Raw genomic sequence first — 25301 nt, 5'->3', positions numbered from 1 at the left:
TAAAGAACATTAAACATAAACATATTAGGTATCCCTGCGCTCCAAAATGCCTGAACTATTAGAATATTAAAACATTTATCCCGTACTGCGAACGGCGTAGCGGCAAAAAAAATAAAAACAGCCAAAAAGCGTTTTTTTCAACACTTTGCCTCCTATAAAAAAATTGAATAAAAAGTGATCAAACCATCGGATCTTTCCCCAAATGGTATCAATAGAAACGTCATCTTGTCCCGCATAAAAAGACACCACAACCAGCTCCATACATGGAAATATGAAAAAGTTACAGGTGTTAGAACATGATGACACAAATTTTTTTTTCTATTTTGCAAAGTTTATCATTTTTTTAAAAGTATCAAAAAATTTCAAATACTATATAAATTTGGTATCACCGCGTTTGTACTGACACGTAGAACACAGATAACATGTCATTTGTACCAAACAGTGAATGCTGTAAAAATTAAACCCATAAGAAAATGGCGCAAATGCATTTTTTCTCCAATTGCGCCTCATTCTGAATTTTTTTCCAGCTTCCCAGTACATTGCACAGCATATTGAATGGTGCCATTACAAAGTACAATTTGTCCCGCAAACAATAAGCTATCATGTGACTCTGTGAACTGAAAAATGAAAAAGTTATGGCTCTTGAAATGTGAGGAGGGAAAAACGAAAATGCGAAACCAAAAAATGGCCTGGTCCTTAAGGGGTTAAATAATAAAATCAATCAATAAATAAACCAACTGTAAAACATGTAAACAAAGTCTGACCATTCAAGTCGTCCCAGAATTATCTGGGCGACTAAAACCCCCTCTAATAAAACTTCACGACAGTCTTGAGAATGACAATTGGGTGGGAGGGCGGGCGCTGACTTGATCCAGATGATCTCCTCACAGACTGCCGCGTCTCTCACAGCTGAGCCGGCTTTTTACGTTCAAATTTTCCCGCCTTTGAAACAGCTGTCCAATCAGCTGATTAACCGGTTACTGGGAAAACATCTGGTATCCAATCAGCTGATGACCCATTGTCAGGCAGAACAGCTGGAATTTTCTAGAACCTGCTCGTGCTGGGCACAGCTGACCTAGCTTGACCTCAGTGGTAAGCACCATTTCTTTAGATCACCTCAGAAAATAGGGGAGAACTCAATTAGTCAAAAACCATTAAAATCATCAAAAGTAAACCATTAAATAACAGTAAAATAAAACCACCAAAATTCCTGGGGTGCAGTGACACCAAGCGCCCCCCTACGTTAAACACTCTGAGGGGCATTTCATTATTAGTACTTTATATATTTAGTCAACATACAGCCGTGCCCTTTCATAGTATTTATCGTGCTCATCTTGGATTTTTTTTAAAAAAGAAGATTTTAAACTGTATAGATAGATAGATAGATAGATAGATAGAGAAACCCACAGAAACCCCACAAAACTAGAAAATCCCACTACATATAACTGTCTGAAGGCCCCTTTACAAGCAATTACTAGGCCTAATACTGGGGACTAACATTCCAAAAAAAACGTTGGTTCCAAAACTTGTCCCATGTAAAAACTCACATTTTCACTCCACACACAAGTAAATACTCATTTCTCATTTTTTAAGAAAAAAAAAAAAAAGAAGAAGCTAGATTGCCAGCAGCACAAAGCCCCAAGCAAGCAGGGTTGTTTGCTGCAGACAAACTGTATGGGGATAAGCAATTTGTTCACATCCAGATATTACCCATGATCTGCCACATTTATATGTAGCAAACGTGTTGGGATTAAACATGCCTGAGGAATAGCCTTTCCCAGTTATTGGCACTAAGATCCATAAAGGGATCTTAGGGTAAGTTCACACGGGGTTTTGGGGTCAGAATTTTGAGGCCATATCCGCATCAAAATCCTGACCAAAAACACGGCTCCCATTGAAATCAATGGGAGCCAGTCAGTTCTTTTTTCCGGGAGACATTTGTTCTGGTTCCTGGAAAAAGTAGAGACATGCTCAAAAACCCAGTGTGAACTTACCCATAAAGGGTTATTCTAATCTCACCAAATTGCTTCTAAAATGTGGATAACGCTCCCTTGCCTGAAACCTATGAACAGACTTTACAGAAATAGCTGAGCAGTGCTGCTGTGCACGGATCCTTTATCGATGCAGGGTAGGCTGGATGTTAATCCTTGTAGACTTTTTTCATATTTTCCTTCCCCACATTAAAAAAAAAAAATCATATTTATTTTTTATTTTTCTATCGGCATATGGTAGCTACATGAGGGCTTATTCACTGTGTGAGGAGTTGTACTATTATTTGGGAGTATGTGTAGGGTTTCAATTAGTTTTTATAAAGATCTTTTTTTCTGGGGGGGTAATCCGTATAAAAAAACAAAAAAAACAAACCACAAACAAAAACTTTATGGAAACGCACAATTTTCCTGGGGTCACTGTATTTTGAGATCTGTTCACATGGTGCGGTGCTGCATGGTGTCTGCTACGCCTGTGGTGCTGTACCCGTGGGGCGGCACGGCCCAGAGCCTGGGCGCTTGGTCTGGTGGCAGGGGTGTTGCCGGAGCACTGGGTCGCTCCCCATGTAGGTGCCGTGTTGAGGTTGTAGTGGTCGCTGTACAGCGCCGCACCCAGTAGAGTAGGGACCCACTATAAAGAGGTCGCAGTGAAGTGGCTAGTGGGCTTATGCACCTTGATCAATATGTATACTAAGAACCTCATGTTCAGTATTGTAGAGTTTGCTGAGAAGCAGTAGATCAATGTATAGGATTGGGATGTGCGGGCCATGTCTTTTTCTTTTTTTTAATACATATAGCAGTCTGTCCCCTCATTTTTTTGTTTTTGCCTTGATACCAGCACTCCCCCCCATTTTGCCCAGGTGTTTTAATTAGCAGGAGACTGCAAAAAGGGACCCACCTACTAGCGCTCAGTCCTCTGACCGGGGCAATATGATAAGGTGAATTTGAGATCTGTTCACATGATGCGGTGCTGCATGGTGTCTGCTGCTTCTGTGGTGCTTTGTCCATGGGGTGGTGTGGCGCATGTCTTTCTTTTTTTTTGAAAACGTCACTGTATTTTGATGTCTAATTTTTTTTTTTTTTTTTTTACAGTTTGTTTAGGTGACATATTTAAGGGCTCTTTCTTTGCAGGGCAAGTAAAAGCAGTGATCAAAACAACGGCCAAAAAGGATGAGAACAGAGAAATGGTCTGTGGTCACCACCTGCAGAACCCTCCTTTATAGGGGTAGTCTTGCCTATCATTTCTACCTGTTGTCTGTTCCATTTGAACAACACCAAGAGAAATTGATTCACTTAGGTAATCGTTCCTGCCGCCTGATATGCCCCTCTATTTTCCATCCCTTAGGCTTTTCTGTTGTAGCTTTCACTAGCTGATTAATGGGACTACTCCGCTTAGTGTCTTGAGCAGTTCCTGCATTTGAAACAACCAAAGAATTAAAAACAAGAATTTGGCACAGATTATGAGGCAGATACCCTTAGGCTAAGGAACCACGTTGCAGAAAACCTTTTTTGTTGCAGATTTTGCAGGGTTTTTTTGTTTTGTTTTTTTGCCAAACCTACTGGTGGCTACAAAAGGAATGGGAAATACTACCCACTGTTCAACTCACTACTGGCTTTGGCTAAAAAAAAAATAAATAAAAAAAGGTATTTTCACATTCTAGGTTAAGGCCCTAAGTTGCGGAATCTTAGCTTTTTTAGCAGATTTTGCTGCTTTCTTTGAGCAGAAGTCAGAGTAAGTTCACACAGGTTTTTTTGGACCGGATTTTGAAGCGGGAAGCCTCCTTAAAATCCAGACCAAAAAACACCTCCAGCGGCTAGATGGAGGCCATTGGCATCCAGTCGAAGCATTCTGCTCCGGATTAGGCCCAATTGACGGGCCTAGTCAGGAGGGAGTGTCACGCCGCGAATTCCGCAGCTGATTTACCGTATTTTCCAGACTATAAGGCGCACATAAAAACCTACGATTTCCTCAGAAATCGTAAGTGCGGCTTATAGTCCGGTGCGCCTTATATATGGATGGAAGCGGCGGCAAAGTCTGCGTGCCGCTTCCATACATACATAAAAGGCACCGTAAGGGTGCATTCACACTACCGAACGCCGGCGTGTATCACAGCCGTACACGCCGGCGTTACAGCAGGGCTGCCGGACACTTCCTATTCATTTCTATGGGAGCCGGCATGCGAGCGCTCCCTATAGAAATGAATGGAAAAAAGCAATCCATTCATTTCTATGGGGAGCGCTGGCATGCCGGCTCCCATAAAAATGAATGGGAACTGTCCGGCAGCCCTGCTGTCACGCCGGCCTGAAAGAGAACGTGAAACTTACCCAGCGGTGCAGGGCGGGCATTCAGGCCTCCTCTTCCTCCGATGTTCCGTCCTTCTCCTCCGGCGCTCGCTGATAATGGCCGGGGCGCATGCGCAATATCATAATGCTTCTACTACGGCTACTGCGCATGTGCCCTGGCCATTATCAGCTTGCGAGCGCCGGAGGAGGACGGAACATCGGAGGAAGAGGAGGCCTGAATGCCCGCCCACCCTGCACCGCTCGGTAAGTTTCACATTCTGTTTCAGGCTTTTATTTTAAAACGGGGGGGGGGGGTAGTTTAATCTAACGTTTACGGTTGGGCTCTATCAGCATGATTTTGCTGATAGAGCCCCTCCTCGCCTGCCGAGCGCTTCCAATAGAAGCGGCTGGCACGCGGGGGGTTAAGCGGCCACTGGCAAAGTCTGCCTGCCGCCGCTTTCGATAACATATAATGCGCACCAGACTGCGGCTTATAGTCCGGTGCGCCTTATATATGAACCGAGACGGACTGTAAGGCGCTCATGGGCAATGCGGCTTATAGTCCAGTGCGCCTTATAGTCCGTAAAATACGGTAGCCTTGAAATCTGCATCAAGATAGGGCAGTTCGCTACTTTTTTCCGCGAGAGGTATAAAAACCACTAGCAGAAAAGTGAAAGGCTCGCATTGAAGTCAATGAGAGGTGATTTTGGAGCCGGATTCCGCGTCAAAACTGGTCCAAAAAAACCCTCTGTGAACTTACCCTTACACATTTACCTTCTAATTAATCCACCTCTGGGGGGGAAGTCTGCAACAACAACAAAAATACACCATTGCCACAAAGTACTGTAGGTACTTAGAACAATAATTAACCATCGATGAGAGGTTATAACCTTAAAGGGGCTCTATCATTGGGAAAAGTCATTTTTAACTAATCACATCCTTGCATAGCCTTGCTATTCCACACTTACCTTTAGTATGTAAATTGCCTCAGTGGTTTTTGAATAAGTGTTTTTATTCATATGCTAATTAGACTGGTGCACGATGCATCGTGCACCCTCTTTGCTATTGTTTCCTATGGGTGTATACAGCACAGGCTGCTGTGGATGATGACTCAGCTTCCTGTTTGCACACACACATAGGAGATAATAGAGACGAGTGCTGCTGGGAACTTCCTGTGCTGGCTGGAAGCTCATTAGCATATGAATACAAGCTGACTTATTCAAAAAACCACTGAGGCAATTTACATACTAAAGGTAGGTGTGAAATAGCATTTCTAAAGGCTATGCAAGGATGTGCTTAGTTAAAAATGACTTTTCCCAATGATAGAGCCCCGTTAAGGCTAGGGCCCCACAGAATGTAAATGCTGAGATTTACCTGCGGCGTTTCCACTACAAGAAAAATCGCGGCATTTTACAGTCAGCGCAAAGTGGATGGGAATCGCTGTGCGGACACACCACAGTTTCCAAAACCGATGCTGTTTTGGAAATCGCAGCATGTCAATTATACCTAAGGAAAAGCCAGCGGTTTTCCTATAGGTATAATTGTAACAAAGTCTGCAGAGGAAACCAATGTGAAATTTCTGTCTAAAGCGCTGCAGGAAGAACTGCGAAACGTTGCCGCCACGGTTTTTCCAGCAGAGCTTTTTTGCTGCAGAACGTCCCGTGAGGCCTTATCGTTAAATAGCTGTCTGCAAATGGGTCTCTGCCTTTTGGAGGAGACATTCTGGCTTGAATTTATTTCCAGATCATGCCACTATATGGAGCTACCTTCCAAAAAGTGGTATTAGTGCAAGTTTTTCCACTAATAAGGACTTATTTTCATACTCCTTTCCTGAGACCTCAAGACAACAGAAAAAATCCACAGACTGACATTTCTCTCATGATATCTCTCTGAATGAGAGAGCATTGACCTCAATGTGAAAAACAAACAATGCAGGAGACAAGCAAATATCATTAAGGTTGGGTTCACACTACTGCTGCCAATGTCCATTGTTGATTTCAGTCATAGGATGACAGCAACGGACATTAAACTGTTGCAGAGAACAGACAGACTGATTCTGTGTCCGATCCCAGTGTCCGTACACTAATGTAAAAAACCTGAGCTCTTCCATCATGTTTGTTTACTTTTGTAATGGACTATAAAGTCGTACGGAACTTTCTCTTCTCTTACAAACGTAAACGGACTGAAGAGAGTTATTCATGTTGTTACAATAGTATCAATGGGAACAGACAGAATCATTCTGTGTCTGCTCTTCACAACAGTTGGGCATCTGTTGCTGTCATCCTATGACCGAAGACAACAACGGACATTAACAGTAGTGTGAACCCAGCCTTAGCGCCAATTGGAATCTTTTTTGTTTTCAAGCAATCATAGTACAATAGAGTAATAATAATAATAATTAATTTAAAAAAAAAAAAAAAAAAAAAAAAAAAAGTTACCCCAAAGAATTTAAAAAAGCTTTTTGGCCATTATTTTTCTAACTTTTCTTTCCCATGGCAGAATAATAAAAGTCAGACTGGTGGTGGAGACTCAGACCTCTAGCCTAGCTGGAAGTTGTGGGTGCCAGTTGTATTATACAACCATCACTTGCTCTAATGCCACATTCACACGTGTAAAACTCTGTTCGGGTGTTGGCTGAATTTACTGGCATAAACAGTTTTTCGGGAGAGGAACAAACTGTCCTGTATTATAATCAGAGACTACGAACATCATAGATAACTACAATACTAGGAATTCCTTTCCAGGCATGACGTTCAGGCTGATAAATCGGTCAACACATGGACCAAGTTTCCCAGCTGAAACTCATTCATGTGAATGCTGATGCTCGGCCAACACTGACTGTTTAACCATTTGGATGACATGGTCAATAGTGATCATGGCATGTAAGTGCTTAAAGAGGACCTTTCACCACTTTGCAACCTGTGCAGCTTTCTGCCCCATGTTATAGATGCAGCTGCATAGACTGTAGTGCACTTTGAATTACCTCCCTAGCCCCCCTCGTTTTGGAGCTGTGAGCCCCGTAAATTTTGGCGCCCTGTATGGTAATTAAGGCTTTAGTGTCAGAAGGGCGTTTCTGACGATAAAAAGAAAAGCTACGTCAGTCTGACACTGTCCAAGGTACTATTCCGTTATCGGGCCAGCAGCAGCGCATTTCAGCACCAGCTTTCGGGACAGCAGTTCAGTTCAGCAGCGGGAATTACAATGACATCCGAGGACTGCTGGCCCGATGCTTGTGCCCAGTAGCCAGTACATCAATGACCCCCCCTCCATCTCCTCCTCCTTCCAGTGCTGCCCCCCAGCTCTCCTTACATCTACCCCGTACCCTCTCCCCGCCACATGACTAAGCCGATGCTGGCCCGATGATAGAGGCCGTGCTTGTGTGTAGTAGGCAGTACATCGATCGATGCCCTCATCCTCCTCTTCCTTCCAGTGCTGCCCCCCAGCTCTTCTTACATCTGCCCCGTACCCTCTCCCTGTAATAGGCCTCACCGTAAATCTTGAGCAATGAATGCTACTAGATAGCCGCCGGACGCTGCAGAAAGTTTGTCCCTCCGGCTCGCTGTAGCTCACCGTTCCTATAGTCGGCGTGTTTCTTGTCAGGGCCTGGATTGAGCCCCGGTGTCTTTCCTTTCGGTCTCGGTACTAGCGCTGAGGTGAGGCCTAGTCGTGTGGCGGGGAGAGGGTACGGGGAAGATGTAAGGAGAGCTGGGGGGCAGCACTGGCAGGAGGAGAAGGATGGGGGAGGGGGGTCATCGATGTACTGGTTACTGGGCACAAGCATCGGGCCAGCAGTCCTCGGATGTCATTGTAATTCCCGCTGCTGAACTGCTGTCCCGAAAGCTGCTGCTGAACTGCGCTGCTGCTGGCCCGATAACGGAATAGTACCCTGTCCAATTAGCAGTGGACAGTGTCGGAGCTGCTTCTCCTGCCTAATCTTGTGAGTTCTCATGAGATCAGGCAAACGTCTCTTCACAGGGCTGCACAGAAGACCCGGAGAAGCGATCCAGGTTGAGCACTGAAGTGGATGAAGGAGAACTTCAGTGACATCTTCACAGGTAAGTGAAGAAACCCCTAAGCAATGAGCATAACTGCCCTATACACCCTGTGGTCCTAGGTCTAGCCCCTATACAACGAGCATTAACCCCTATAGCCCCCTAGGCAATGAGCATTAACCCCTATAGCCCCTAGGCAATGAGCATTAACCCTTAGGGGGCTATAGGGGTTAATGCTCATTGCCTAGGGGACTATAGGGGTTAATGCTCATTGCCTAGGGGGCTATAGGGGTTAATGCTCATTGCCTAGGGGGCTATAGGGGTTAATGCTCATTGCCTAGGGGGCTATAGGGGTTAATGCTCGTTGTATAGGGGCTAGACCTAGGACCACAGGGTGTATAGGGCAGTTATGCTCATTGCTTAGGGGTTTCTTCACTTACCTGTGAAGATGTCACTGAAGTTCTCCTTCATCCACTTCAGTGCTGAGCCTGGATCGCTTCTCCGGGTCTTCTGTGCAGCCCTGTGAAGAGACGTTTGCCTGATCTCACGAGAACTCACGAGATTAGGCAGGAGAAGCAGCTCCGACACTGTCCACTGCTAATTGGACAGTGTCAGACTGACGTAGCTTTTCTTTTTATCGTCAGAAACGCCCTTCTGACACTAAAGCCTTAATTACCATACAGGGCGCCAAAATTTACGGGGCTCACAGCTCCAAAACGAGGGGGGCTAGGGAGGTAATTCAAAGTGCACTACAGTCTATGCAGCTGCATCTATAACATGGGGCAGAAAGCTGCACAGGTTGCAAAGTGGTGAAAGGTCCTCTTTAAAGAAAGATGAAGCTTTGTCAGTTACCACAAAGACCCACTACCCCTATTACCTCCCGAAATTGTTTTGCAAAGTGGCACATGGGTTGTTATGGAAGCAGGGCCTCACAATGGTCCCCCGAATTGCACTTTTTGAAGCTTAATTAGCTACCCATCGCCGCTATGCTTACAGGCATAATACACTACACTTTATTATGCGGTTGATCAAACTTACGGAAATTCATGTCCCTAAAAGGGAGTAAAGCAAAAATCCATTTTTTTCCTTACATTTTTAAATACTTAAAATAAAAAAAAAAAAAAAAAAAAAAAAGAACATTTCAATGTTACTGCTGCGTCTAACTACTGAAGTTCTGAAATAAACTGTTTTTAATCTGCGTGGTAAGTGCTGTAAAAAATAAAAGTTAATATATACACATACACTAGACTTGATATACTTAATTATTATATTATTATAATAATAAATAATATACTATCCTACTAATATTATAAATGTGAAAGTTTGTAGGTTTGTGTGTTTGTTCCTCAATCACGCAAAAACGGCTGAACGGATTTGAATGAAATTCCGCACATAGATAGATTATAATCTTGATTAACACATAGGCTACTTTTTATTCTAGCAAATGACATGGCTTCACAACTGTTATGAATTTATGTTCATATACTATATTACACTGCTCTTATCTCAGCCTCTAAGAAAGCCAGGGCTGTTATCTCTCTATGTAAACACACGCTAACTCTCAATGTTCATGCATTAGCATAGAAGCTGATCTGGTCCAGGCACTGCAGACAAACTGACATGAGAAAACACCTTTAATCCAAATTGGCAGTTTCTCAAATGTAAAAATGCCGCGGAAAAAAGATAAAAAAAATCTAATTTGTCGCAAACAATGAGCGCTATGAAGGAAGCCAGAAGTCACAGACTTCTGCTGAGATGCCGGAACAATTACAGGCATGGTGTGAACAACAACTTCAGTGCCAGGGCAACTTGAGAGCTGCGGAAACGCCGGAGCAGGCGGATCATTAACGCCCACAACACACTGATTATATGGTGTCCCAGCGAGCTGCTGAGATGCTGGAACAATCACAGGCATGGTGTGAAGAACAAGTTGAGCAGCAGGACAGCTTAAGTGCTGCCAAAACGCCGTAACAGCCAAACCATCAACAGCAGCAATTTGCTGAATACGCTCATTATATGGCATCCCAGCGAGCTACTGAGATGCCGGAACAATCACAGGCACGGTGCGAGGAACAACTTCAGTGCCAGGCCAACTTCAAAACGCCAGAGCAGGCGGATCATCAACGCCAACAACACGCACATTATATGGCATCCCAGTGAGCTGCTGACACGCCGGAACAATCACATGCACAGTGCAAGAAAAGTTCAGCAGTAGGACAGATTGCTGAAACGCCGGAGCACGCAAACCATCGACGGCAGCAATTTTCTAAATTTAGGCGGATCATACACGCCAACAACCCACAGACAGAAGCTAGTTATATTATATATACATACATACACACACACACTAGACTCGATTCTAATTAAATTTGCTTCAAATGTCTCCATGGAAGAAGAAACACATTCACATTCTTCTGAAGAATCACGTACATTACATCCACATAAAACCTATTTCCATGTCAATACTAATTCAATACAAAGCCGGATATTTCAAAGTCTATTTTTTGTTTCTATAAAGCAGTGCACGGGTCACACAATAACCATTTTCAGACTAAGTAAAGGTGCATTTAACCCCATAGATAAATTTTAAGAGTAACCAAAGAAGAATCATAAAATTCAGTACAACAGCAGTGAATACTGACACTCTTCTCTCCATGGAAGGTGCCAAAGTACAACATTTTTTCTTTGTGACATATTGACACCAATTCAAGCACATCAACCACACCAATGTAAACTGTACACACGGCTGAAGTAAGATGACTAATGTAGAAAGCCAACTCACTAGGAATTACGGCTGTACATCACTGCAAATCCTGGAAAACCATGAGGAAGGGTATTTCTCTTAGTAAAGATTTCATTTTTAAACACTAGCAGGTCAGGCTCTTCTCCGGAAGCCAGCAACAACAGAGAGCAACAATAATGTATTCATACATATCCATAAGGAGCAACAGAAGAACAGCAAAACCTTGATTCCTAAGAGAAGATGCTCCAGAACTGTTAGTAAAACGTGTTATGAAAGCATACAGGACATCTCTAAAATAAAGATGCAATAGTTTGAGGCTAGGTTCACATCTGCGCTTTGCTCTCCATTGTTCGGGTCCGCCGGGGTACCTGGACGACAGAGAGCCTGGTCTCCAAAACAGCATAGATTATAATGGGGTCCACTGATTTTATACTGAAACCAGTGAAAAGTCCTCTATACAAGACTTTCCTCTGTGCTGATTTTTGGTGGTTTCAACATCAGAGTCTCCAATGGAGAATCCGACGCAGATGTGAACTTAGCCTTAGCACTCGTTCCCACAATGTGGCGCGGCGCTCATTCTGACATGTATACATGTGTCAGTCAGTGCTTCAAAACAGAATCCCACTGAGTTCAATGGGTTCCGTATTACGCGCACTACACATTGAAATCAATGGGAGGCTTTTTAACCCATTGATTTCAAGGTGTTATGCGCGTTAAACGGAACCCATTGAAGTCAACGGGATTCTATTTTGAAGCGCTGACTCTGACACGTGTATACATGTCAGAATGAGCGCCGCGTTACATTGTGGGAACGAGCCCTTAATCTAGGTTTTCAGCTGAAATACTAGAGATTAGAGAACGTCCATCTCCAGAGCCCTCAGTTTGTGCATGAGGCCATAAACAAGTCTAATGTGGGAATACTCTCTAGAAAGACTAGGGATCTAAGGCATGGGAGCTTTTAACCAACAAAGTTCCCTTATTAATAACTTTACAGCTGAGGAAAGAAAAGTTACTTATCTGGAGTCATTGTCTCTGTAATGGTTGGCGTACTGAATAGATTAAAGATTATTTATGATGGGTGTCACCGTAATGATACTTTAAATAGCATGCGAGTATTATTTTTGACAAAATGAAAGCTTGCATTTATTTATGGCAGTTACATAACAGATTATGGCCATGAAAAAGGATGTACTATAGTCACAATAGACAATCTAGCAATGTGATGCTTCCGTGCAACCCTTCTAACAAAGAATATGTCTAGGTATAGGCTAGGTTTCTACATGAAGAATTGAAAAAATCCGGCATCCACGTGCATAAAATCCAAATGCTTTATTAGGAAACGTAAAAAAATTTTTTGTCCATACAATCAGTGAACATCACTCCCTACCCCCGAACACACCACGGAGAAGTGACGTTGGCTGACGCGTTTCAACACATGCGTGCCTTAGTCATAGCCTGATCGTATTTGACACCCAACCCCCTTTATATCCCAAAACCACAACTGTAACAAATAAACACTAATTGAGTGAACAAACACATAAAACAACTCATCAGGTTAAAAAATATATAGAGGAACGGGAGACATGAAAACTGCAGTTGTTTACAAAAAATAATCAAACAACAAAAAATAATGTATTCTCCAAGAAACCGCATGTTGGAAAACGCATTGACCACATAATTCAAAAATCTGTAAAAAAGAAGAATCAACAGTCTATACTACATGTCAAGACCGTAAGTATTAGTAGACAAGACCAGTAATGATGATAAGAGTTATTCTTCACTTGTGCATGATAAGCATAATTTGTAAGCTAACAAGCAAACGGTCCGGGGTGGATCCGTACGATGTAAGATCCCACCTATTGAAACCGAAATACATGATGGCTACATGCACAAACTAATTTATATGGATCTAAATTAAAACCCATATAATGCCAAAGAATGACCAAAACTATAGTATGTGATACATAACCAACCCTATCTAACTAGTACAGATGCCTTTGCATAATCTCCATCTTTTGTGTGCACTGAGCGCATGCGCCATAGTACAAAGTGGGTACCGACGGGGACCTATATCCAACCCCCTACCATGCCAGGAATAAAAATGGCCGATAGGTCAATGAAGGTTCTAGTTGCGCATGCGTATACTGATAAGCTTGACTACGCATGCGCTTGTCAAAGATGCACGGCCACATCATCCCCTGGACATGGACACCCATGCACAAGCGCAAGCGCATGCGCAATCTCACACCCATCGCAACAAGAAAGACAACAACGCTGAAGATAGATGAATGGAAGGATACCGAAGAGACCAAACCCAACCCACCTAGGTAAGTATTGTGAAAACCAGATTGTATTTAATAAATATATGCCAAATCATTGCGTTTATTGAAACCTGCCGGCTGTCTGGTACCCAGATTCAAAATCCATTTTGCCTCAGCCAATCTGAGCAAATGTTCTCTGTCCCCTCCTCGCCTGGGTCTAGAGATATACTCTATCGCCCTAAACGAAAGGAAGGACAGGTCACCATTATGTTCTTGGATAAAATGTTGGGATATGCCAGTAGACTTTGTAGTGGTCGTGTTATTAATACTGTAAATATGTTCCGCTATTCGAATTTTGACTGGTCTGGTGGTGCTACCAATGTAATCCTTGTCACACCCAGTACATGTGATTATATAAACCACATAGTTGGTGCAACAATTCAAAAATGTTTTGATTGGAAATGACCTAGTTCTATCAGAATTATGGAACACTCTACTTTTGCTGGCATACTTGCAAACCCCACAGCGGTTCAATCCGCATTTAAAAAAACCTTTGAGATGTAACCAGGTGTAATCATCTGTAGATGGTTTAGTAGCAAAAAAACTCGGGGACAGAACATTGCCAAGGCTTCTGCCTCTCTTGGCAATGAAATTGCATCCCTGCTTCAATAATGGATTTAGAATGGGATCTTGGTTCAAGATAGGTAAATTTCTTGAAATTATATTAGTTATCTCTTTAAAATTGTTGTTATATCTTGTAGAGAAATAAATATTAGATCTTTTATCTTTAATTTCATTCTCTTTACCTGACTGTACTAACAGCTGGCCCCTATCTTTTTTGGACACTATAGCTTCAGCCCTATCCAGTGTCCAACGTGGATAACCACGCTCTACAAACCTACTCCTGGCTTCCCTGGCACATTTGTGATACACTTCAGAATCTGTACAGGACCTCTTGATCCTGGTCAATTCCCCAACTGGTAGAGATCTGACTGTGTGTCTGGGATGTTGGCTTGTGGCGTGAAGAAGGGAATTACCCGCTTGTGGTTTCCTATACAACTTAGTGGAAACTCGACCCAATTCTGCATCCCCATGTAAGGTGACGTCAAGAAAATCCATCGTATCCAAATGATATCGAAATGTAAACCTAAGATTGAAGGGGTTAGCATTAATATAATCCACAAACTTGGGTATAGTTTCAACTGATCCCTTCCAGACTAGCAGCAAATCATCGATATACCTCCCGTACCATGCCATAGAGTACCTATACGGATTGTCATCACAATAAATAAAAATCTCCTCCCAGAATGCCATTACGAGGTTCGCCAATGAGGGCGAAAATTTCGCCCCCATTGGCGACCCGCATATTTGGAGGAAGTGCTCCCCATTGAACACAAAATAATTGTGGCTTAAAAGGTACTCTATGGCGGACAGGAGGTATTCGGAAAATTCAGAACTCAGGGCAGAATATTTCCTAAGGTGATATGCAATGGCCTGTAATGCCACCCCATGTGGAATTGACGAGTAGAGCGCAACCACATCACATGACAGCCAAGTAAATTCCCCCCTCCACTGGAACCCATCAAAAGATCTTAACAAATCTTGTGTGTCCTGGATATAACCAGGCACACGTATAACGAGGGGCTGCAAGATCTTGTCTACCCACTCACATAACCTTTCATTTAGGGAACCTATACCAGATATGATGGGTCTCAGTGGAGGGGGGAACCGATCCTTATGTACTTTTGGCAGGCCATGGAAGACTGCCATGACCGGACAGTCAGGTAACAAAAACGATTTCTCTTTTTCTGTAAAAATTCCCAATACGACACCCTCCGACAACAGTCTACCCAAAACATTTGAAAACTCCTTGGTTGGATCAACCTTCAAACGTCTATAAGTACCCGTATCATCAAGGATTGAATATACTGATGTTAAATAATCAATAGTGTTGAGGATCACAATTTTGCCCCCCTTATCTGCGGCACGAATCACAATCTCTTTATTGCTACTAAGTGCACGCAGGCTTGCTCGTTCCTGAGCGTTCAAATTATCCGGAAATGACAGAGTTGGAAGACTAGCATATAATGAAGTAAGATCGTTCTCCACTGCCTGTTGAAAAAAATCCAGAGCTGTAACTCTGGAATTAATGGGGTTAAAAGTTGGATTAGATGTATCCACCTTTGTGTTAATGTCGACACAGATTTTATCTGTCGACAACTCCTGTAAATGTAATAAACTAACCTGTTCCTGAAACATCATATGCTCAAATTCATTAGAAACATGATATGCTACTCGGGGAGGCTCATCTACTGTATTAAAAAAATGCCTTTTAACCGTGAGAGATCTTACAAACCGGTTTACATCCAATAATACCTCAAACAGGTCAAAATTAGCTGCAGGAACAAATCCTAACCCCTTTGACAAAAGAGACAAATCACTATGCGATAAAGATTCTTTAGATAAATTAAGCACATTATTAAATTTTGGATCAACCGGGACAACAGATATCATAGAATCACTACAGGTGCCCTCCACATTATCAATTCCAGGAGTTCGATCAGCAGGAACAGGAAGTGTAATCAGTTCACTGCGAGTGGCCTCCACATTATATTTTGAGATGATATTGTTTATTGGAATATGGTTCTTAACAGCGGGGCTTATTTCAATCGATGATAGAGGTGTAATCACAACCTCTGATTCCTCCTGGTGTTGTAATATGGACGTCTTCTTGTATCTCCGCCCTGCTCTGTGTTTTCTCCGTCTGTGTCTCTGGACACACCTCTGTTCACATATCTCGGTTTCCCTTTCGCTTCTAAAAAAGAGGAGGGTGAGGATTTTCCTCTAGCTCCACCCACAAATTCATCCGGATCGGAGATGTTAATTTCCCTACTAGATGAATTGAAGGAAACAGATCTGTGAAATCTACGTTTTCTGTTATTTCTATTTCCCTTGAGAATTGACTTGGGTGTACTGGAGAATAGAGCAGATTCATTCCACCTGTAGACTTGACCCTGGTCATAATCCTCTTTGTCTCTTTTGAATTTAGATTTTTTCATATCAGCAATTTTATTCTCCATATCCTTAATACGATCCAAAATCTTATTATGATCTTCTTCAAAGCTTGTAATCCTGCTGAATTTTTTCAAATCCTCCTTAGCCACGGAAATGTCCTTGTTGAGGGCGGACAATTTAGTTTCCTCATACTTGATAATCAATCCAATGAGTTTGAGCGAACATTCAGAAAGAGCGTTTTCCCACTCCGTTTTGAATTCCTCGCAAAAAACAAAAGTTGGAAATTTCTTTATGCGTAGTCCTCGTGGGACCATTTTTTTATTAAAGTAAGTTTTCAATGACTCATGGTCCCACCAAGTCCTGGTTTCCTGAGACAATAATTTTTGATATTTGGATAACAGTGTTGCATAACCCAGTTCTTGATCAGTCGTAGCTGATTCCAAATCAAAAGCTTCCCGCAGTTTTCTGCTTCTATTGTCCTCTATAGAGACGCCTATTGCGTCCATGTTTAAAATCAAAATGTCTCTTGGTGTGATATGAAAATTTCAAAAAAATGTATATTTATATATATATAAAAATATACCCCAGGGGTAGGGAGGGCAAAGAATGTATGTTCACTGAAAAAATACCAAAAACTCCTGATAACCGTGGCAATAAGAAGAGTGTCCGATTTAGAGGGCACGTGAAGTCGATATGTCTTTAGCAAAAGTGGAAAGGGGGAAAAGGAATATCACAGCCCACACGGAAACTAATCTTGATAGTAGATAGATGTCAACAATACAAACAGCTGACAAAATATGTTTGTGGAAATTCAGATGATTTGGTGCTTCAAATACATAAATACGATCCCTTTCGGTGTAATAGTATATCATAGTATAGTTTGCACATACAAATACATCCTTGTAATGAGACCACACTCACGGTTAGCGGAGGAATGATCGGGTGCCTGGATGAAAGAAATCCCCGTCGACTCGGAGTGTCTCGTGATGAAGAATTGAAAAAATCCGGCATCCACGTGCATAAAATCCAAATGCTTTATTAGGAAACGTAAAAAAATTTTTTGTCCATACAATCAGTGAACATCACTCCCTACCCCCGAACACACCACGGAGAAGTGACGTTGGCTGACGCGTTTCAACACATGCGTGCCTTAGTCATAGCCTGATCGTATTTGACACCCAACCCCCTTTATATCCCAAAACCACAACTGTAACAAATAAACACTAATTGAGTGAACAAACACATAAAACAACTCATCAGGTTAAAAAATATATAGAGGAACGGGAGACATGAAAACTGCAGTTGTTTACAAAAAATAATCAAACAACAAAAAATAATGTATTCTCCAAGAAACCGCATGTTGGAAAACGCATTGACCACATAATTCAAAAATCTGTAAAAAAGAAGAATCAACAGTCTATACTACATGTCAAGACCGTAAGTATTAGTAGACAAGACCAGTAATGATGATAAGAGTTATTCTTCACTTGTGCATGATAAGCATAATTTGTAAGCTAACAAGCAAACGGTCCGGGGTGGATCCGTACGATGTAAGATCCCACCTATTGAAACCGAAATACATGATGGCTACATGCACAAACTAATTTATATGGATCTAAATTAAAACCCATATAATGCCAAAGAATGACCAAAACTATAGTATGTGATACATAACCAACCCTATCTAACTAGTACAGATGCCTTTGCATAATCTCCATCTTTTGTGTGCACTGAGCGCATGCGCCATAGTACAAAGTGGGTACCGACGGGGACCTATATCCAACCCCCTACCATGCCAGGAATAAAAATGGCCGATAGGTCAATGAAGGTTCTAGTTGCGCATGCGTATACTGATAAGCTTGACTACGCATGCGCTTGTCAAAGATGCACGGCCACATCATCCCCTGGACATGGACACCCATGCACAAGCGCAAGCGCATGCGCAATCTCACACCCATCGCAACAAGAAAGACAACAACGCTGAAGATAGATGAATGGAAGGATACCGAAGAGACCAAACCCAACCCACCTAGGTAAGTATTGTGAAAACCAGATTGTATTTAATAAATATATGCCAAATCATTGCGTTTATTGAAACCTGCCGGCTGTCTGGTACCCAGATTCAAAATCCATTTTGCCTCAGCCAATCTGAGCAAATGTTCTCTGTCCCCTCCTCGCCTGGGTCTAGAGATATACTCTATCGCCCTAAACGAAAGGAAGGACAGGTCACCATTATGTTCATTGACCTATCGGCCATTTTTATTCCTGGCATGGTAGGGGGTTGGATATAGGTCCCCGTCGGTACCCACTTTGTACTATGGCGCATGCGCTCAGTGCACACAAAAGATGGAGATTATGCAAAGGCATCTGTACTAGTTAGATAGGGTTGGTTATGTATCACATACTATAGTTTTGGTCATTCTTTGGCATTATATGGGTTTTAATTTAGATCCATATAAATTAGTTTGTGCATGTAGCCATCATGTATTTCGGTTTCAATAGGTGGGATCTTACATCGTACGGATCCACCCCGGACCGTTTGCTTGTTAGCTTACAAATTATGCTTATCATGCACAAGTGAAGAATAACTCTTATCATCATTACTGGTCTTGTCTACTAATACTTACGGTCTTGACATGTAGTATAGACTGTTGATTCTTCTTTTTTACAGATTTTTGAATTATGTGGTCAATGCGTTTTCCAACATGCGGTTTCTTGGAGAATACATTATTTTTTGTTGTTTGATTATTTTTTGTAAACAACTGCAGTTTTCATGTCTCCCGTTCCTCTATATATTTTTTAACCTGATGAGTTGTTTTATGTGTTTGTTCACTCAATTAGTGTTTATTTGTTACAGTTGTGGTTTTGGGATATAAAGGGGGTTGGGTGTCAAATACGATCAGGCTATGACTAAGGCACGCATGTGTTGAAACGCGTCAGCCAACGTCACTTCTCCGTGGTGTGTTCGGGGGTAGGGAGTGATGTTCACTGATTGTATGGACAAAAAATTTTTTTACGTTTCCTAATAAAGCATTTGGATTTTATGCACGTGGATGCCGGATTTTTTCAATTCTTCATCACGAGACACTCCGAGTCGACGGGGATTTCTTTCATCCAGGCACCCGATCATTCCTCCGCTAACCGTGAGTGTGGTCTCATTACAAGGATGTATTTGTATGTGCAAACTATACTATGATATACTATTACACCGAAAGGGATCGTATTTATGTATTTGAAGCACCAAATCATCTGAATTTCCACAAACATATTTTGTCAGCTGTTTGTATTGTTGACATCTATCTACTATCAAGATTAGTTTCCGTGTGGGCTGTGATATTCCTTTTCCCCCTTTCCACTTTTGCTAGGTTTCTACATAGCTACCATTAGGTAATGGTGTTGTATTAGCAAAAACCCAAGTTTGGAGAAAGTACAGGTGAATCACATTTTGTCATAGGCTTCCTATGTACCTGCTGCAAAACCATACAATCCACGTGGCGTTTTTCATCCATGTGGGTGGCACACTACTTTCCCACATTTCTCAATTGTCTTGGGCAGTGAGAGGTATCTCCTAGCTTTTTAAGTTTTTTTTTTTTTTTTTTTTTTATTCTCCAAAGGGGGGCAAGAAAGGGGCATCAGAGTGTATGGGGACCACAATAAGACAATAGTATAGTGTTGGGACCACAAAGGTGGTATTATACTGTACAAGTGTCTGTTATATTGTAACACCCTTGTCATTTAACACAATCTGACATGTCAGTAATTTTGATCGAAGGGGCTCAAATCCGAGACCCCCACTGATTGCTGGACGCCCATACGCTGCTCTTTTAGGAAAAGCCAAACAAAGTCTATCACAGCCAAAGAGGCAAAGTACACAGTGCTTTCCTTTCCATGTCCAGTGGGGGTCACCGCACTAGACCCTAACAGATCAAAACTTCTGGCATGTTAACATAACAGAAGTGTCTGAAATTTTGAAAAACTACACGTTCTTTAACTCTGAGTTCTGTAGTACTGTGTATAAGAGTAAATGTAGAGGCAAAAAGACTACAGGGAGAGAAAAGCGAGTTACAGTATTTATTAATAAGGACTTTCATCTACAACAAAAAGCTTCATGCATAAGACCGCAATTTTGGGCCACGTGCTATATGTTATTAAAGATCTGTAGCATTTCTATGGCCCCATTTCCACATCCAAGACCTATTCCTGTCCATTTCTGCAGCTCAGGCAGTCCATTCTATGACTAGGGTCAATGGAAAACGTGGACTATACACAGATGCCGTCACAGTTCTGTCCATCCCATGTTCCACAAACCACTACATGATTAGGGTAGTTTACATAAAACCTCACATTTATCATTCATTAGTAATCAGAAGTGGTTACAATGGCACTATTCTAAGCAGTACAGAAAAAAAACAAAAAAACAAATATTAAACAGATACTAAATCTATTTCAGTCTACTGTAATAAAACAATGTACTACTCAGTGTAACAACAGGACTATGAATAATAAGAAAGTCATTTTATTTATGGACTGAAAAATGCACTACAAAATGTTCTTATCTGCTACAGGTAACAGGAGACCAGACCAGATGTGCCCAAGGATAAACAACTTACCCAAGAGTATAATGAAAAGGAATGTAGCTATAAGGCCTCTGACCACCATTTCACATTCTATATTACTGCAGACACTAGGAGTCTTGGACTACTCAAGATTTTTTATTTTATTTTCAGATTCATAAATATTGATATTTTAAAGGGATTATCTGCTTTTTCAAACCTGAAAACCTATCCATGAAATGAGACATCAATTTTAGATTGGCAGGGGTTGAACTGTCAGGACCCCAATTCTCACTTTTTGTACTTTTAATACCAGAGGTTGTGAGTACTGCAGCCTGTAGCCCATAGACTTGAATTGAACATGGCTGCAGTACTCTCAACTGCTGCTAAAGTATAGAGAGTGAGCACCGCAACTCATGGGAAAAACTACTGACATAGGCTTTGGCAGAAACTTTTTAGATCAAACTGATCACCTCGATCCTGGAGCGTGACCTGCATTTTTTCTCGATCATTGTAAAGCATAAACATTTTATCTTTTATATTACGTCAGCAGGACACATCCTCCCATGTAGTCAATTAGTGCTTGATATGGGCAATGCCTCTGCCTTTGACAGCACGTTTACTTAAATTCCTACACTGCATGGGGATTTCAGTTTTGAAGCCAAGACCATCTTATAGCCTGTAATTCAGAAACTGTGAATGATAAATAAAGCAAAATATATAGGCTACATGTACCGTACTTAAATTTTCAAGTACACAAAATGGAGAATATACAGATTATGAACTGTATGTCACAATGTATTAAAGAAGACCTTTCATGGTCCGGGGCACAGGCAGTTCTATATACTGCTGGAAAGCAGACAGTGCACTTAATTCAGCGCACTGTCGGCTTTTTCCGATCTGTGGTCAAGAGCTATCGGTGCCGGTACCGGAGCTCTTTATAGTCAGAAGGGCGTTCCTGACAGTCTGTCAGGTACGTCCTTCTGTACAAGCAGCACCAATAGCGCTGTGCTCTGAGACCGGGGAGGAATGACCCCTTCCCCTCCTGATAATACTCGTCTATGGAGTTCCTCCCCGCTCACACTGTACAGCGCGATAGGCGCTGCTTTGAAGAAGGACATACCTGACTGACTGTCAGGAACGCCCTTCTGACTCTGAAGAGCTAAGGTACCGGGACCGATAGCTTTTTACCCGGGGCACAGATCGGGAAAGCCAAAAGTGTGCTTAATTCAGCACACTGTCGGCTTTCCAGCAGTATATAGAACTGCCTGTGCCCCGGACCATGAAAGGTCCTCTTTAATCAATTGTACCTATTTCAACAAGGGGGATAAAATCAGTAACACATACAGGTTCTTGTTTGAGGATTTTGACGCACAAATTCAGTAGAAAAACCTTTTACATGTTCATGTACCTCCAAAATTATTCAATTTCTATGTATTCTGCATACAACTGTAAAGCGTCTGAGGAATGTGTTATTTGGGTACACTATTCTGTTTGGCAATAAGAACAGAAAAACAGAATGTGACCCTTTGAAACCCATTTGCCCTATTAAAACAAATGGTTCCATCTCGGTAAATGTAAATGGCTAGCAACAGTCCCGAGGAATATATGTATGCAGTGCAGTGATCTCTACTGTGGACTGCTACTACTCCTTGCCTAATAAGACCTCACGTAGCCCTGACCTAATGCAGTAGTTGTTTGTTCAGCACTAGTACTATGTGATGATGTGTACAGGACATCACATAAAACTCTCAGAAGTCAGTGCTGGACAATTCCAGCTGAGGTCTGCTCACACTGCCAAGTAACTCACATAAAAGGTAATAAGGAAATAGGACGTTGACAATTACAGCTGCAGATTTCAGAACAAATTTCATTAAGAAATTGGAAGAGAATAGTCGCAATGGTTGACAAATATGTAACTATCGCCAATCACTCTGAATAAACACCACATGGTAAAAGAAGACATGAAAGAGCAATATGTAGTCACCAAACTATGTGGAATAATGGTAATGTTATAAGAAGAGTAATAATAATAATAATATAATAAATAATACTATAATAATAATAATACAATAATAATCGTGACTTTAGAAGTGATATAGAAGACCCAGGACAGGGCACAAGTGTCACAGTGATAGAAACTTCAGTCTGCAGGTGTAGTAATACAGCAGGTGTGCAGAGCACTAGATGTAGTGACATGGCCAGCAGGTAACATAGACAAGCCTCACCTGGCAGCCCTTCTTATGATGGAAGCCCACCACCACAATATGCAGCACAGGCCCCGCTCTGCCGCTGCTTCCAGGGTACTCTTGCCCAACCTGGGCATCCATTCGTGACGTCACCGAGACACCGTCCGTTTTGCCGCGACCACCAGAGGGAGACGTTTAGTATTTGCCTCTTCCGGACGTCCTCCGTATGGTTGTAGGAGGTGTAGCCCAGCAATAGTACAGGAACAGCAGTCAGTGTGTTTGCATTACCCTGTGTTCAGTCCACGCCTCTCCCTGTCATACAGACCTGCCCTGACAGTCTCCTGCCTCCCGTCTTCCTACTGTTAGTCTGCAGTCACATGTCAGTGACAGGCTCAGGAGTTACGTCATCGCGCCTGCCACACCTCCAATCCCGTCTCATAAATAAAGGTGCCACGTGACCAGTAATGACGGTCAGGATTGGCTGGAGGCAGGTCGGGGTCAGAGGCTGTACTATTGCGCGGTGCTGTGGAAGAGTCCACTAGTAGTTAGACTGTCACACATTGCTGTGTCCGCCGGTCATGTATTCCTTTAACCTTACGTTACCTGAATGTGTCAGCATGAATGTTCTGGGCATGAGAGAAGGAATAGTTACAGCAGCTGGGACATACTAAAAAGCATGAAGGAGAGAGAATGAACCATGTTATTAAATGAATTGCTATAAATACTGACTGCCCTGTTTCTCTAAAATAAGCCCTACCCCGAAAATAAGCCCTAGCTTGATTTTGTAGGGTTTTTGGGGTAGGCTTGAAATATAAACTCTACTCCAAAAATAAGCCCTAGTTACAGTCTGTGTTCCCAGCTCTAGGTAATCTAATGTGACGTCACTGACATCACAGAGCACACCATAGCTCTCAACCAGTGACGTAACTAGGAGAGGCAGGGCCCCGTGACGAACTTTTGACATGGGGCCCCACACCACTGACCAACACTGACGACCTCGATCGACCTCCCCCCCCCCCCGCATTCCTGCGCGCTCTATTGTGCCCCATAGTGGCCCCTGCACACAGTATTATTCCCTATAGTGGCCCTGCACATACTATGATGCCCCATAGTGGCCCCTGCACACAGTATTATTCCCCATAGTGGCCCCTGCACACAGTATTATTCCCCATAGTGGCCCTGCACATACTATGATGCCCCATAGTGGCCCCTGCACACAGTATTATTCCCCATAGTGGCCCCTGCACACAGTATTATGCCCCATTGTGGCCCCTGCACACAGTATTATTCCCCATTGTGGCCCCTGCACGTACTATGATGCCCCATAGTGGCCCCTGCACACAGTATGGGGGAATTTGTTGCGAGACCAACACATATAATACTGTGTGTGGGCCACTGCGGAGCATATATTAATGTGTATACTGTGTATTACTGTGTATATTACTTGCATATCTGAAGCTTCCTACTGATTACCCCAAACTCATTCTTATTTGTCACGGTACCCACCAGGGCTGCCCTCTATCTCCTTCCCTATTCGTTTTGGCCATAGAGCCCCTGGAGATTGCCTTCCGTTCACACCAACATTCAGGGTATGCAGATTGGCGGCTGTGAACTATTATTAACCTCTTGGTCTCTTTCCCGAACTTAAATACCCTCTCCCAGTACAGACTGTTATGAACTGATCTTTGCAGTCTCAGCCTGTTAGGTTCGGGCGTGGAGTGTCCAAACGAGATTCGGCGTATGAATCATCTGACGAGCTGCAGGGGAATGTTCACACTGGGCATGCTATTTCTGTTATAGCACTCATGCATGGATCAGATGATGAGTTGCTTTGTGGGTCAGTTCCTTAGTGTGTCTTTGCCTCTTAAAGGGGTTGTCCCATCACAAGGATCCTATCTATACTGCTAGTTTATGTGGATTTAAGACTTTTCCTAAATGCATTGCTTTATCAAAATTGCTTTGTTTGGCCACTTAATTTATTCACTTCATTATTTACACTCCGTTTCTATGGCCCTTGGGATTAGCTGTTCATTTGTCAAGTGATGTAGCTCCCTGCTCTCAGGGGAAGAGGGAGGGGCTGGGAGCAGCTCTGAGCTGTTTGTGTCTTTTAAGTAGTGGAGCTTCTCAGAGAGTTCCGGGATTTCTGAGCTCTTATCAGTCGGTTTAATTGAATTTGGCTGATAAGGGCTGAGATAGGGAGTCCATTACCTCTGTATGTAATGCAAACTGACTCAAATCCAGATCTGCTACATCAGCTTCACACTGTGGTAATTCATT

At 42.5% G+C, this 25301-nt stretch overlaps 1 protein-coding gene across 1 annotated transcript in view; it reads right to left on the bottom strand.

Annotated features, from left to right (window-relative positions):
• AVL9 (AVL9 cell migration associated) overlaps positions 1-23428 on the bottom strand; it is a 63328-nt gene extending 39900 nt beyond the window's left edge. Inside the window, exon 1 of the mRNA XM_075271127.1 lies at positions 23064-23428. Within this exon, the coding sequence (XP_075127228.1) occupies positions 23064-23165 (102 nt within the window). The 5' untranslated portion in view covers positions 23166-23428. The remainder of the gene's footprint in view (positions 1-23063) is intronic.
• Between the last annotated feature and the right edge of the window lie 1873 nt (positions 23429-25301).

The sequence above is a fragment of the Leptodactylus fuscus genome, chromosome 4, assembly GCF_031893055.1.
Source record: "Leptodactylus fuscus isolate aLepFus1 chromosome 4, aLepFus1.hap2, whole genome shotgun sequence".
In the NCBI taxonomy this organism is placed as follows: domain Eukaryota; kingdom Metazoa; phylum Chordata; class Amphibia; order Anura; family Leptodactylidae; genus Leptodactylus; species Leptodactylus fuscus.
This window is presented reverse-complemented; position numbering and strand designations above follow the sequence as displayed.